Below are 15,656 nucleotides of genomic sequence, written 5' to 3'. Positions count from 1 at the left end.
AAGCCTTCTATATGTAGAGCTGTAGGGGCTGGCAGAGTTCAAAGGCCATATCTTCACATGATTTAAAAGGAAAGGAAACCTGCTCAATCCAGGAAGCACTTAGGGTTCTCCAGACAAGCCCAAAGCTTGTTAAAGGCGGAAAATAATTCAAACTTGGAGTAACATGCCTCTCAAGATTATAGAAAACACCATAACATAGTAAGGAGAATATTAAAAAAAAAACAAAAAAAAAAACAACTGTTAAAGTGAAGTATGAGGACACTTACTATTTAATATGCAGTATTTGCACTTCCCGGAGAGAAGGAGTCATAATGTATACCTTTAGATCAATAGCATTTTAGATCAATTGCATTATAAACTTATCATAGTACATACTGAAGACCTTGATCAAGAGCTGATTTTCAACCAGTTTTATCCTGGTCTCCCATTGCTAGAAATGAAGGGGCTAAACCAGATGTAAACTTCATAAGTTCTTGGGCGAAATCTAATAGCACCCTTGATTTTGACTTATCACCCACGATGGTTGCAGTATTGTGGTTATGTGACTTTTGGTTTCCAGACGATGAAGACACTTTGAGATATTGGCTTCATATTGGGTACACGATTGTAGTCTATGAAGGTAAGCAACAGTCGCTGAGACCATTTGACATACTGACTTCATATTTGTATAAACCCTTCATGCTGAACATGTTGTGACCCAATATGGCTGCCACACTGAGGGCAAACTGTGTTATATGCTTTTCTCAGTTTCACTGCTGGTCGTTTTCACCTGTAAATCATACTGACACTTTTTTTTTTTTAACATTTCATGTTTTGGAACCCCTTGTTCCGAGACACCACTCAACCTCCATTATGCCCCTGGGGGATTCTTTGTTATTGTTCACACATAAATTCTAGATTGATACGACTGTCAGCAAAATAATCTTGATGGTAAGAGCAAGAGCAAGTACTAGAGCTCTTGGTATCATGAAAGCAAGTCACCTTCAGAACATCAACATCGTGAATATTTAAAAATGAAAGTGTGACACAAACAGCCCTAGATTCCAACGGGATTAAAATGTCCTTAAAAGGTTAAACACAACTGGATGAGCAGTCCTCTCTCTCTCGCTCTCTCTCTATATACAGTATATATACACATACAGTGCCGTGAAAAAGTATTTGCCCCCTGTCTGATTTTCTGCATTTTTGCATATTTTTGACAATGTTATCAGATCTTCAACCAAAACCTAATATTAGAGAAAAGGGACCCTGAGTGAACAAATAACACAAAAATGTGATACCTATTTCATTTATTTATTAAAGAAAGTTATGCAACACCCAATGCCCCCGTGTGAAAAAGTAATCGCCCCCTTAGACTCAATAACTGGTTACGCCACCTTTAGCAGCAATAACTGCAACCAAACGCTTCCTGTAGTTATTGATTAGTCTCTCACAGTGCCGTGGAGGAATTTTGGCCCACTCCTCCATGCAGAACTGCTTCATCTCAGTGACATTTGTGGGTTTTCGAGCATGAACTGCTCGTTTCAGGTCCTGCCACAACATCTCGATGGGGTTTAGGTCTGGACTTTGACTAGGCCATTCAAAAACTTTAAATTTCTTGTTCTTCAACCATTCTGATGTAGACTTGCTTGTGTGTTTCGGATCATTGTCTTGCTGCATGACCCAGCTGTGCTTCAGCTTCAGCTCACGGACGGATGGCCTGATATTCTCCTGTAGAATTATCTGATACAGAGCAGAATTCATGGTTCCTTCAATGATGGCAAGGCGTCCAGGTCCTGATGCAGCAAAGCACCCCCAAACTATGACACTACCACCACCATGCTTGACCGCTGGTATGAGGTTCTTACTGTGGAATGTAGTGTTTGGTTTTTGCCAGACATAACAGGGACCATTTGGGCCAAAAAGCTCCACTTTTGACTCATCTGTCCATAGAACATTGTTCCAGAACTCTTGAGGATCATCCAGGTGCTTTTTGACAAACTTGAGACGAGCATTCATGTTCTCTTAGTGAGCAATGGTTTCCGCCTTGCTACTCTGCCATGAATCCCATTTTTGCCCAGTGTCTTTCTGATGGTGGAGTCATGAACACTGACCTTAGCCGAGGCAAGAGAGTCCTGCAGATCCCTGGATGTTGTTCTAGGGTTCTTTGTGACTTCCTGGACGATTTTACGCCTTGCTCTTGGAGAGATTTTGGCAGGACGGCCACTCCTGGGAAGATTCACTACTGTCCCACACTTTCTCCATTTGGACAATATGGCTCTGACTGTGGTTCGGTGGAGCCCCAGAACCTTAGAAATGGCTTTGTAACCTTTTCCAGTCTGATACGCATCAACAACTTTTTTCCGGAGGTCTTCAGGAATTTCTTTTGTTCGTGGCATGATGTGCCTCTAGAACCTGTGTGCTGACAACTTCACTCTGATGGTAAGGGCCAAAGTTAGTCAGATTTAAATTGGGCAGAGCTGGCCCAAATCAGGCCTGGTTGTTAACCAAAGTACTCAAACAGCTGACCCTAATTATCCCTTTAATTGAGTTGAGTTAACTGGGGGGGGGGCAATAACTTTTTCACACCTGAAGATTGCATGTTTGATTACCTTGCACACCAAACAAATGAAAGAAACACCAAACTTTGGTGTTATTTATATAATAATAATAATAATAATAATAATAATAATAATAATAATAATAATAATTGCTTAAATGTTCTTTTGGGTCAATTCTTTATTAGTTCTCTGTAAACAAGACAGAGGCTTACCAAGTTTAAACAATGCGGGTTTGAGGACTAAGGTGAAGTCAACACCCCGCTGATTTACATACTATATTCATTTTCTCTTACCAGCTGTAACCCGACACTCTCTCCTGTCATTTGTCCCATGCTAGTCCACACATGTTGCAGGAGTCTGGAGGAGTGGAGCACAATGACTGCTTCTGGGAATCGGGGAGACAGCGCTGGAGGCCTTGCACACCGAGACCTGGGGAAGTCCCCTTTCCAAATGCACATTCCAGGTGACAACCACAATTAACCCTTTGTTGGCCACTACCAGGGGTTAATTTGTGCCAGATCACACCAGATCTCAGATCCGGTACCTTTTTTTAAATTTGAGAATGAAACAGCTTTCAAATGATGAACCTTGTGAAAAAAAAGATCTAAAGGTGATATTAAAACATGAGGAAGCAAAGGTGGACATGCAGCTACCAACACCAACTATAAGGCAAGAAACTTGATCCACAAGCAGATGAGAACTTGAAGCATATATGGGAGCTACTGTAAATCAAGGTCAAAACATTAGGTGTGGAAACAAAACTGCTATCCCTCTTTCTTAATTATAAGATCCAGTACCTTTAGTGTTACAAATTATACAATGCATTTACCATAGTTTACTATGGCTGGTCATGTTTTAAATCTGCTTTATTGTACCTCTCTGGGCTTTGCAATGGTTACCTGCACTTTACCATGCTTTATTATACTTTGCTACATTTTTACTATGGTAATGCACACGTTTCGATTAGAAAGAAGCCATTCATCGTCTTCAGTATATATGGCAATGTTTCGTTTTCTTCGTGGAATGTATTATGCTTCTTGCATCGTATTTCTACTGTACATTTAGCAGTATTGAGTGTTTAATGGTGATCGGTAAACTATTCACTTGCACTTTCTTCACAGTTATTCGCTCAGATTATAACGCTAACAGTGTACATATTATATATGCATGCATTTATAGAACTGTACCGCACACACAAGCGGACCAGTCGCTGTTCTGGGTGACCTCTGTGCAGGTGGTACCGACCCCTGGGACCTATGCCTTATTCCAGAAGGAGCCAGCAAACACAAGGATATGAAATGCAGGTTGTGGCCGTGTAATCCCGCCCCGAACCAAAATGCAGCTGCGCAATCCAATAAGAATTTGAGCAGGCACAAACGCACTGAGCGACTCGAGGGAGGGAGCCAGCCAGCCAGGACGACACCGGGATAACCGAGAGGATAAAACACCGGGTAGGGGACTCGGACGGGTTTGTTTACAGGCTGTAGTCTAGCAGGATTCTTAATGAACGAATGCAAAATCATAAGTAACATTAATCCGAATACTCAGAACGAGCCTGGTCGTGGAAACCTTCGTCGTCAATACAGTATTAACCAGCAGCATCACCAAACTGGTAATGAGTTCAGTGTTTCCACCTGGGGCAGCGGATTTCACGATTACGCGGCTTTGAGAGCGTGTTTACCTGCTGAATCACCCACAACCTGGCGCGCACCGGACTCGAACCAAAGAAAAACATACTAACACAAAATAAAACCACAACTAGGTAAGCAATTGAATAATAGCTGCAGACTGGACGGTAGCACATGAATGTATATGTAATACAGCGACATATTTTTTAAATGCTTGTTATAGTATACCGGTAGCCTACACAATGTGACAATTAGATCGGTTAATAATAACGATAAGAATAAAATGGCAAGGTTTTGAATTATTATTATTTGTCTTATAGTGCGAGCGACACCAAAATATGTTTCAGGTTTTGTAGCTCAGTGGTCATCGTCAGCACGTATTATTTACTGTCTGCACCGCACTGAGTCGCAGGGAAGCAGAAAAGACGTATCGATTTACAAAGTGTGTCATTACTGTGTTATTGTGTCAATGCGTGAGTGCGGGCCGGGGTAGCTGCAGGGAAACGAGGAGATTCAGAGAAGAGAGTGGGGCTGCAGAGTAAATCTCCAGTCTCACTCCCGGGTTATATCGTGCAGAGGCGCTGGAACAATTTTTATATTGGGGGTGGTGCTGAAAGCCATTGAACAAAACTGGAACCCCATGATGGAAGCCAGGGTTCCAGCGCACCTGATCGTGAACCCACATCATTGCACTGTAAAGGCAAGGTTTGAGAAACCGCACATACCTGTTATGTAAGCTCGTTAATAGCTAACTACTAATGCCTACTTATCTTAAGACTTGTATATCACCTTCCCTAGCACATTATAGATCAAGATAGATAGAATAAACACGTGCGTAATTAAACCGAATTCCATTTTCTCCTTAGCAGCAGCACTGCAGGACTGGCGAGTTGTTACAAGCCCGGTGATTTGAAGCGGCGCAGGCGGTGATGGAGGCATGACATGAAGGTTCTGTACGACCGGCAGTCGGCACGCTACATACATGATAGCTCCGTTTGATGGATGACTCGCAGTGCACAGGAATAAAATAGAGCTCGCAGTATAACATTATGTATTGATGAATGGGGCAGGCCGATCCTGGGAAGAAGCCGGTTCCACATCTGGAACTGAAATCATTGTGCAGAACAGCGTAAACCCCCGTCCCCCATTTTTTTTTTCGGCCATTGTATACCACAGCAAGACGTGTTGGATGGCGCTGGGCAGCTGAAAAAGAAGGGACTGGATACTGCATGTAATTTTGAAGGGGAGTGAGTAGGTGGGACATTGTATTGCATGGCTGTGATACACACGCTAAAATCTACTTTGAGCAATGTTTCCTCTATCCGTGTGACACACGGGCAATTTTGTATCTGGAAAATATTTTGTTTTGTTTTCACTGTCTCCCGTCCCAACTCGTGGTAGCGTTAATAACTTGGTTGGGCAACAGTGTGGGGGTTACAGTTTCTAGCAGGAAGATGTAAACGGACAGTTACCTTGGATTTCACACTCAGTGCGGCGCCTGGGGTTGTGGATATGGAGCATGTGAAGCGGATACCCGGGGCGGGGGCGCGCACGCGCACAGACAAGATCGAGCAGGACCAGGAGAACGGCGACATCACTGGACCGGTTCCGGGCGCATCCGGACCGAACCGGCTCAGGCCATCCTCGTACCGGGCCCTGCGCAGTGCCGTGTCCACTCTGGCCAGGATCGACGACTTCTACTGTGAGAAAATCGGGGCAGGTTTCTTCTCTGATGTTTTTAAGGTAAGTTTTATGTTTGGAGCATTTTAATGTATTGTGCTTTCTGGGTGTTCAGGTAGTTTTGACATCTGTGGAATAAATGGTTACTCTCATTGGATGTTTGTCAGTTGAAGTAAGTAGACATACTTGGGTTACATGTCTCTCAGCAATATCAGACCAGGAACTTCCTTTGTTTCATTAGCAGCATAGTCTGCATTGCAAATTCAGCCAGTCCAGCTCTGTGAGCTCAATTTCACACCTGAGCTGAAGACCCACCACATACATTTTGTACAGGTAACTGTAGGAATTAAAGTAAGACTCCCATTGCATAGCAGTTTAATGCATCCCTGGTTTTGCTTGGAGATTAAGACACACCTGGGCCTGTTACCTATACACACTGTGGCTAATCAAACTTGTATTAAAACCTGGAATGTCTCAAGATGCTTTGCAGCGGGAGTCTTGCGCTTCTCTTCAGTGTAAGCGAGGTTCTGTCTCACAGGAATTCCCTCGGGTGGGATTCCCCTCCTGAGGGTAACCGCTTTTGCTCCCCTGTGGTCTGATGCCTCTTTGCTAGGTACAATGCTGGCTTGTCTAGAAGCCCCAGCCTCCCGGGAGTTTAGGTTGCAGGGTATTTGTTACACCAGCTCACTGTGCAGTCCCACGTGTTGCTATAATTGGGTGTCAGTGCCAGTCTTGTTGGTTTATGATGTGGAGGTAGGAAGATCTGTGTTAGCAGCTCATGGACACACCACACCACTTATTTCTTGGCATAAGATGCTGAAACTATTTATTTGTTATCCTGGGATAGTCTTTCTTTAATGTTATTTTGAGGCTGATTTGATCAACAAATACGCAAATGGGATAATCCACATCTGGATTTATTTATTTATTATTATTATTATTATTATTATTATTATTCTTCAGGGATGGAGATACGACTCCTATTGCATAGCAGTTTAAAATTTCCAGGTTTTGATACATTCTCGATTAGCCACAGTATGTAGGTAACAAGCTCAGGTGTGTCTTGTTCAACATAGTAAAACCAGGAATGGATCAAGTTACTATGCAATGGGAGTCTTATTGTCATCTCATTTATTATTATTATTATTATTATTATTATTATTATTATTATTATTATTATTATTATTATTGGAGGATTTTCCAGCACTGGGGAATCACCATAGATTATCCCTGAGTAGTCCAATGGAATCCAGGTGGATTCCCTTGTACTGGAAAGTGCTCTAAAATGAATGTAGCTGTGGTCATTCCACGTGGGGAACAGGTCAATCAAACCAGCCTCTTAGTCCTGAAATGAAAGGAGAATTTTTTTGTGAATACAAGAAGATTAAAGCTAATAACAACTTTTACTGCCACACTACTACTTCCTCAGTCAGCTATACCTGACAATCACACTGGAACTCAGACAGCCATCTTTCAGCACATCCAGGTTTACTGTACCAGGGTTACAGCACATCCAGGTTTTACTGGACCAGGGTTACAGCACATCCAGGTTTTACTGGACCAGGGATACAGCACATCCAGGTTTTACTGGACCAGGGATACAGCACATCCAGGTTTACTGGACCAGGGTTACAGCACATCCAGGTTTTACTGGACCAGGGTTACAGCACATCCAGGTTTTACTGGACCAGGGATACAGCACATCCAGTTTTACTGGACCAGGGTTACAGCACATCCAGGTTTTACTGGACCAGGGTTACAGCACATCCAGGTTTTACTGGACCAGGGTAACAGCACATCCAGGTTTACTGGACCAGGGTTACAGCACATCCAGGTTTTACTGGACCAGGGATACAGCACATCCAGGTTTACTGGACCAGGGTTACAGCACATCCAGGTTTTACTGGACCAGGGATACAGCACATCCAGGTTTACTGGACCAGGGAAAGTATGTCATGTCTGCCTGTATAGAGCTGCTTATCGCATGCTGACAAGTTGGCCTATGATCCCTGTATGCATTCCTGCAGGATAATACTGACTAGCATATAGACTAGGAATCTGTTTACCAGTTTGATCAATCGTTGCCTAGGCATTTTGTTTGCTTTGCAGGGTAGGGACTATGTATGCTCCTTGCATTCTCTGGTTCAAATTAGCTTTGATCATCATAATTATTTTTATATTTAAATAATTATTTCAAAGACCATCAGGAATTGCTGCTGTTTCTTGGTACTTTGTTGCTTCATGTGGTGTAAAACCCACTCAGTGGTCCATGTTGCGTCAAAAGCATGCAGAAGTGTGTGTAGTTTTCTGCTAATCAAAGTACAGTGTCCGGATATAATTAGGTAACAGTAGACAGGCTCTTTGAAATAATTAGCCTAGCAGCCAGTGTTGGAGTCTGAGCTGTTCTGACGTTTATGAAATGTAAGCCGTATGTCGTTGTGTTTAGAATGTGCATGTTCTGTTCCTAGTGTGTGTGTACATTATTCCCGTTATCAATGGCCTGCAGTGAATTAAAATGAAAATAAATTGCACCCAGGGGGTTGAAATCATAAACCAGCAAAGCAAAGCTAATTTAGTAGCTTGTTTGTTATTTGTTATGTTATATTAATTTTACACTTACACTATGTATAAACGGAGTGCAATCTGTTTGTTTTTACATCAGCCAAAATGCAGTTTTAGGTACTTTCCATGTAATATTGTGGGATATTCCAATTTTGAATCCACACAGAAGCAGGTGGGGCAGTCAATAGTACTGTATGTCTAACTCTACCTATTCTGTGGTGGTTGTGGGGGTTATTGATAATGCCGAATACACATTTATTTGTATCTTTTAATAAAGAAAAAAAGTACCCCATCGATTAAACCGTAAAAAAGGCTTCTGGTTAAACCGCTAGAGCTCCTGTATGTCCCTTGTTTATTTCTTGCCAGTTCTGTAACATTAATAATTTAGTTTTTCATTTGATAAGAAAGGATGCAGACTTAGCACAGTAGTAAATGCTTTACTAATATATGCCCCGAATCGCAATTATTTTATTATTTTACTACACCTGCAGGGTGTGTCCAAGTTGGACTGTGTGGTGCCTAGTAGTCACGAGATGGGTGGTACCTGTACCAGTTTCGTGGCACTTGTACAGACTTGAATTCCTTGGATGAACATAAGATTCCTCTTGCATAACAATTTCACCCATTCCATGTTTTGATACACTTGATTAGCCCCAGTGAATAGGTAACAAGCTCAGGTATGTCTTAATAAACTCAAACTGCTATGCAATGGGAGTCTTATTTCCGTCCCTGGATTCAGCAGTAAGGAGCTGGGCGGTATTAGGATTTTCTGTTCTCCCTCCTCTGCAGTGTACCACAGTGAGCAAGAGAGCGAGTCTTTGCAGGTCTGACAGCTTCATTGCCAAGAGTAAACAGAAAAAACAAAACAAGCTGTCACCCGTTGGATAAAGCCAGAGATTACATTCAATAGAAGGGCTGATGCAGGATTGTTCTGTTGACTTTTTTGCAACGTGTGGTGCTCAGAGTCCAGAGAGAGAGAGGGCTCCTACCCTCCTTTCGGTGAGGCTGCTCCTCCCTGCTCTGCAAACTGAGGATAGTATAGGGCTAGAGTAGCCTTTCTGCACTGGGAAGAAAAGGAGAAATCATGTTTAAAAAACAAAGGTCACAGCGTCTTGCAGCTGCTCCAAGGTGGTGATGATGATGATGATGATAGAAAATGTATTCTGTAGCCAAGGACAATACTGAGGTGTCTCTGGAGTACCATACTTTCTTTCTTTTTATATGTCTTTTAAAAAAAAAAAAAAAAAAAACATTTATATATATATATATATATATATATATATATATCTATGCTGAGATGGTGACCAAGGCTACTGTGTTTCTGTCAAAACAGAAGTAATGTAGGAAGTTGAGAATAGTTGTGTTGGGGTATTACTCTTCTGAATCTCGATGATGGTCTTCATTGAGACATTGCTAGATTTGGGGCACTGTGTGTTACTGTACAGAATTTTGTTTTTGTTTAGATCATTATTTTCCATGTTTACTGACTCCTCTTCCAGCTAAGATTGATTCTGAAAAGACTCCTCAAGGCTGATTTGTAGGGATGTGGGGAAACATATTAGCGTTGCACAGTGCAGAAGCAACAATATACTGAAATCTACAAAACAAATATCACAGGATATTTAATAGCTAATCCTATTAGTTGCTCATTGAGCTCCCTAATGTGTTTTTTTTTTTTTTATTTAGTCCCTTGTTTCTTAGAGTTAAGCCCAGTCAATAGAAACTAACTGAGGCTTGGGGAGCAGGGTACTCCCTATCCAGACCCGCTGTAAAGAAGACAGTCCGTGTGGTGGACATGGACCAGGAGAAACACCCACACCCACACTCCGTCACAAGCCACAGCTAGCATCTGAGGCACTCTCACAAGCACAGCCAGACTGTGCAGACCAGCTAATGAAAATACAAATAGAAATCGAGATAGGCAGCAATGACTCATCCTAGATTGTTGCCTGATAATATTTATTGTGTTCAGCATGTCAGATCAGTGGACAGAAGTTTGTACCAGTCAAGATGGAGTATTTGCATTCTCCTAAGATGGAACTTGGAGGTCTTCAAGTCTGGCAGGACACCAGCTGGGAACAAATATAGCAGAGCACAATACACTCCTGTTCTGCTTGTGTATGCTTGCTTACGTATCAGGGCTGTGAAGCAATTTCGATTGTTTCAATTGATCTTAATGGTGATGGATAGAACTACACTCAACCCGCTTACTGGGCCTTCCCTGCTAATTATCAACACATTGAAATGTCCTGGCCACAATGTAATGGGAGTCAAATGGGATAAGCTCCTGGTAAAAGCATTTCTCTCATGATCACACTACTGTTAACAACAGACATAGAACTGATTTCCACCCCACTTCAAAAATATTAAGATTTAGATGCTTAGATGCTTTTGGTAAGTAAGTTGCAGCACAGCATTGAAATGTTTTGACACATAATGTACGGTAGCACAGTTATAGCATACAGCAAACTGCAACTTTAATTAATACTATGTGTTGTACAGTATGTTGGACTATAAATAAAGTAGTGCATCAGGAACCGACCTGAAATATTATTTGTATTCCAGTCTTGTCCAACTTGTGTGTGTTGTATATATTTATTTGTTTATTATATATTTTAAAATAGGCATTGTTTTATATATATATATCATTTCTTTGTATCAGTTTGATTTGGTTTCAGTACCTTTATACATAAAGGTGCTGCCTTTAGATGTTCTTTAGCTCTTAAGGCTGTATCTGTGAGCGTGGAGTCCGGTGCAGAGGGGCAGGTTACCTGGCTCAAGATTAGTGGGGTGGTATGATGGCCTCTCTCAAAGCTGTTTCCTGTGGTGTTTAGCCGGTGATGTCATTCGTTCTGAGTGGCCTCAATACGCCAGTTAAGTAGAGCTTAGCACATTAAGGGGAAAGCCAGCAAGCCTATTAGTAAAGAGGACTGGACTAGAGTGGGTTCCTGTCAATCTACTGTGTATTTACACGCTTGCAGTGCATATATACACACACGTATACACAGATACAGTCACCCACAGCAGGAGGGGGAATGCAGTGAACAAAATAATACTCTTACCTAAAATAACTTCCTATAAAATAATTTTGACCAGAGGTAAAACAAGTGTCGTGGTCTGGGAGCAACCGTAGACACTGCTGATTGAGACGTATAGTACAGGGGCAGCGTCACAGACCTCCATTTAATATTAATCTTGGACTACCTTACTTAAGGTTGCATTGCAGTTGGTAGTCTAAGATTAGTCCTTATCGGGGCCCATGGCACTGTGGTGTAAACAGTGAGAGCTATCGTGTAGTTCGCAACGTTGAGCCAACATTGCCTTGACTGTCCAGTATCTATTCTACACCACCCCCATAAATAATAATATTCTAGGATTTATATAGCGCATTTCATGGCCAAAGGGCTTGTTAATGACTTTTAAAATCTTGGACTTAGTCATAGTCATGTCTGTGCTTCTGTACTGTGTGACCCTCACAGGCTGCATGTTGTAACTGTACAGTGATGCAGCATGTCCTGCCATTCAAATATATTTGTTTTCTGTTCTTACATCAAACGGCTGAAACTGCTTCTCACAGCTTTTATTCACCTTCATTTGTTCTCTTTGTTTGATCCGTACACTCAGCCTTAATAAATATGTTTCCACAGATAACCGCCATTTCCTACTACGGTGCTTTGTAGCTCATTTTGGCTGGAAGTCTGCGTGTTTGTGTCTGTCTGTTCATGTGCGGAAGGCAGCAATGAAAAATAAGAATACAGCGAATGTCTACAGCAGTCATGCTTCGTAAGACTTCCATATGCACTACCCTCCTAGCGTAATCTGCAGAGTTGTATGAGTAAATGCAAGCCTAAAAATGCAACTCTGACATCTCTGTCAGTCACTTGAGTTCACTTCGACTAACAATAACTCACAGCTGCCTACAATACAATGATTTCCAGAGTACCTTTGTACCATTAAATGCTGTACTGTTGAAGAACCCTGTGTTCTAAAAAGACATGAGAATGAGATCAACTGATTTCCACTGCAATATGCTGCCCCTATATTTTGGACTCCCCTGTCCATGAGATTACGATACATATCCACAGAGCGATTTGTTTCTGTCCTATCTTTTGTTAAGGGTTTGCATTCCCTCAGTCCCTTTCAGCTGTTCTAGAGAGGGTTAGAAGCGTACTGTCATTCAAACAGTTTTTAAAGTTGTGAGCACACGTTCCGTTGAGGGTTGACAGTCCATCATTGTGCATGCTGCATGCCTGGGGCTGTTCTGAAACTCAAGGCTTATTTGCCAGCTCCTTCCTCAGACTGTTGGTAATTTTCTTGGGCATGTTTTTAGGCGCACTGTAATTATCTGTGTGGTTAATGTGGGGATTTTTGTATGGGTATCGCAGATAACATTCGCACTTAAATGCATATCTTGATTGTCCCCCTGGGGTCTTCAGTCTAACAGGCTGTGACAGAAAGCTGCACCACACTGTAAGGTTGCAGTTACCTGCCTATTACTGCTAATGGAGAACTGCTCGGACTCGCCGCAGCATGAATAAGTCTCTCCTGGGTTTGGAGGTTTACTATTAGGAGTTATATGGAAGGAACAGTTATTTAACAAAAGGGATGATTGCGCAAACTCTGGCTCCTGATCATTTAGGATTGTTCCAGAACTCCCTGTAGTGTTTACAAGAAACTCATTACTTTACCTTTTGCTGTGTTCCGAGTTGTCCATATTGCATCAATTTATTTTTTTTAATTGTTTTGATCTTTTTATTCACACATCATGGGTAAATCAGTTCCTTTTTTTATTTTACTTAGGAACAATCAACGGGAGAAAGATCATTTTTATTCTCACCATCACAGTGTATCCAGTTCATGCGCCCTCCTGCAACAATGCAAAACAGCACTGTTGCAGGAGAGGAGCATGATCTGAATACACAGTAATTTCTTTTTTTTTTTTTCTTTTCCAGACAAACACTCCCAAGTAAATGTTGAGAAATGTATTGCACAGTTGATTTATGATCCATGATGTGTGATTTAAAAATGTATAACAAGAGGGTGATACTGTATCTATAAAAAATATAACCCTGCAATACAGACAACACGGGATACAGCAAAGGTAACATAATGCTTTTGTAAATTTTGCATGGTGTTCTGTAATACTTTATTAAACCCTGAGGATATCATACATTCATTTATATAATGGTTTCACATTTTGTTGTATAAGTCAAATTATTTAATGAGCATTGGAGGAGCAAGTGTTAACATCAGTAATTAAAAGAGAATATTCGAGAGCCACTCCTTGGCAGGTGTTTGCTCACTCATGCATGCCTGTGGTGCTGTGGGTATTACAGTTATACATACCTTCTGTGTCTAGCAAGCAATGATTTCTCACCGCAGACTTAATCTCTCCTGCCTGAACCCTGTGGTTTCGACTGCGTGTTCTGTTGCATTCAAATCTTTTTTTTTTTTTTTTTGTTGTTGCACAAGGACCCAGACAACACGGGTGTGGAGTAGTGGTTAGGGCTCTGGACTCTTGACCGGAGGGTCGTGGGTTCAATCCCAGGTGGGGGACACTGCTGCTGTACCCTTGAGCAAGGTACTTTACCTAGATTGCCCCAGTAAAAACCCAACTGTATAAATGGGTAATTGTATGTAAAAATAATGTGATATCTTGTAACAATTGTAAGTCGTCCTGGATAAGGGCTTTTGCTAAGAAATATGTAATAATAAGGACCCAGTGAACAGTTTCTCGTTTGTGGATTGCTGTAAGGCTAATGATTTATTTGTATTTATTTTTTCCATGTTGGTGTTTCTTTCCTGTTTCGTAGCCTTGCACTCTACTCTGTAAGCAGGTGGACCTTGTTGACAGTCCACCTGGTTTGCATTGTCTATTTTCCCCTGGAATGAAAAGATTACTGTAGGATAGATTTGAAGACTCAACTTGACGCTCTCTAATTAGTTTTAAAAACCTTTGGCTAGGCAGTTGGTATTACTGGTTTGGTTTTCTTGTTGTCTTTATTGTTTGCAGTGCTTGGTGTGAAGTTGTCAGTGTTATTGTTATTGACTGCTTTGTGAAGGCGGATCAGGTTTTATCGTGGGTTGAGGCTGATAAATAATTTGGAGCCCCAGCAAGCCTAGGACTCGGCCATGCATAAGTGAAGCGTGCAGAATAGAGACATATCTCCCCTCCGCAGTGACTGTGCAGAGCTAGATTAGATTAGCCAGCATGATGACTAACTGCTGCTGTAAATCAGCCAGCCTCTCGGGCACAGTCCACTTTCAACGGGGTGGGGGGGACGACTCTCTGTGCAAAATGGGAGTACTCTGTAGTGAAACTTGCAGTTCTGTTTCTATCGTGCTACTATTCCGCACTGTTTTATTATGCTAATGAATTTACCCTGGTTATCTCTGCATTACAGGCAACATTTCCATTGGTCAGCTTTACAATGCTGTTGCTTACATTGGGGGTGGGGGTGGGAGTCTTGTTTTATAAACGACTTGCAAACAGCGTGTGCTGCTTTGGCTTCCTCTACATTTGCACTAAATAGTTTGACAAAGGGAGGGTTTCTATTAACCTTTTACTCCCTGGCGTTCCTTAAACGGAACTCCAGAGCTGTATGATTGTTTGTTTCTTGGCATTTCCAGTTTGGAATCGTATTCTTAGAATGTCCAGACAGACCCAGGTATTATTGGAAGAGGGGGGGAGTGTTGGAGAGTGAGTTTAAACCCATCTTCCATTCATTGCTTGTATTTTATATTTGTAAAGCTCCTAAATTATGGAATGCTTTGCTGCCTTCAGTCAGGGATGCCTTACTGTTTTTAAATTGAGATTGAAAATGTATTTTTACAAAATAGCCTTTTTATTAACAGTTCCTATTTTACAATGAAAACTGTATTTTTTTTTATTTTATAATATTTTAGTTTTAGCCTAGTTCTATTTCTACAAGCTAGTTTTTTTATCTTTGTTTCTTTGAAATGTTCAATTAAAATCACGTTTATCTCCTTTTTTTTAAATTTGCTATGGGCTAATCACTGTACAGCGCTTATTCAATGCATTTTTTTTACACCCGATGTTTCGCTGCTATTTTTATATTCAGTCAAATATCACTGGCAAGATGGGAGAACGTCTGATTATAGCAGTGCAGAATATATTGTTCTTTATGATTAGCAGCACAAGAAAGGTCTCAATAAACAATACAAACAGAAATTATGGGAACATGAGGAAATGGGAAAGTAAGCACTATTGGTATGTTAAAATAAA

The 15,656-nt window shown here is 41.4% G+C and overlaps 1 protein-coding gene across 4 annotated transcripts in view; it reads left to right on the top strand.

The window, feature by feature from the left end:
• The first annotated feature begins 3,857 nt into the window (after positions 1-3,857).
• Positions 3,858-15,656, top strand: part of tesk1b (testis associated actin remodelling kinase 1b) — a 49,189-nt gene continuing 37,390 nt past the window's right edge. Inside the window, exons 1-2 of one of the 4 annotated variants that reach the window (XM_034015196.3) lie at positions 3,858-3,991; positions 5,038-5,911. In XM_034015196.3, coding sequence (XP_033871087.3) covers positions 5,681-5,911 — 231 coding nt within the window. In that variant the 5' untranslated portion in view covers positions 3,858-3,991; positions 5,038-5,680. Of the gene's footprint in view, positions 4,303-5,034; positions 5,912-15,656 lie in introns of all 4 variants that reach the window. The other 3 variants (XM_034015195.3, XM_034015194.3, XM_034015193.3) reach the window with 3 other exon arrangements.

This window comes from Acipenser ruthenus, chromosome 2, assembly GCF_902713425.1.
Source record: "Acipenser ruthenus chromosome 2, fAciRut3.2 maternal haplotype, whole genome shotgun sequence".
In the NCBI taxonomy this organism is placed as follows: domain Eukaryota; kingdom Metazoa; phylum Chordata; class Actinopteri; order Acipenseriformes; family Acipenseridae; genus Acipenser; species Acipenser ruthenus.
The sequence above is the reverse complement of the archived record's forward strand: the minus strand, read 5'-3'. Positions and strand labels throughout refer to the sequence as shown.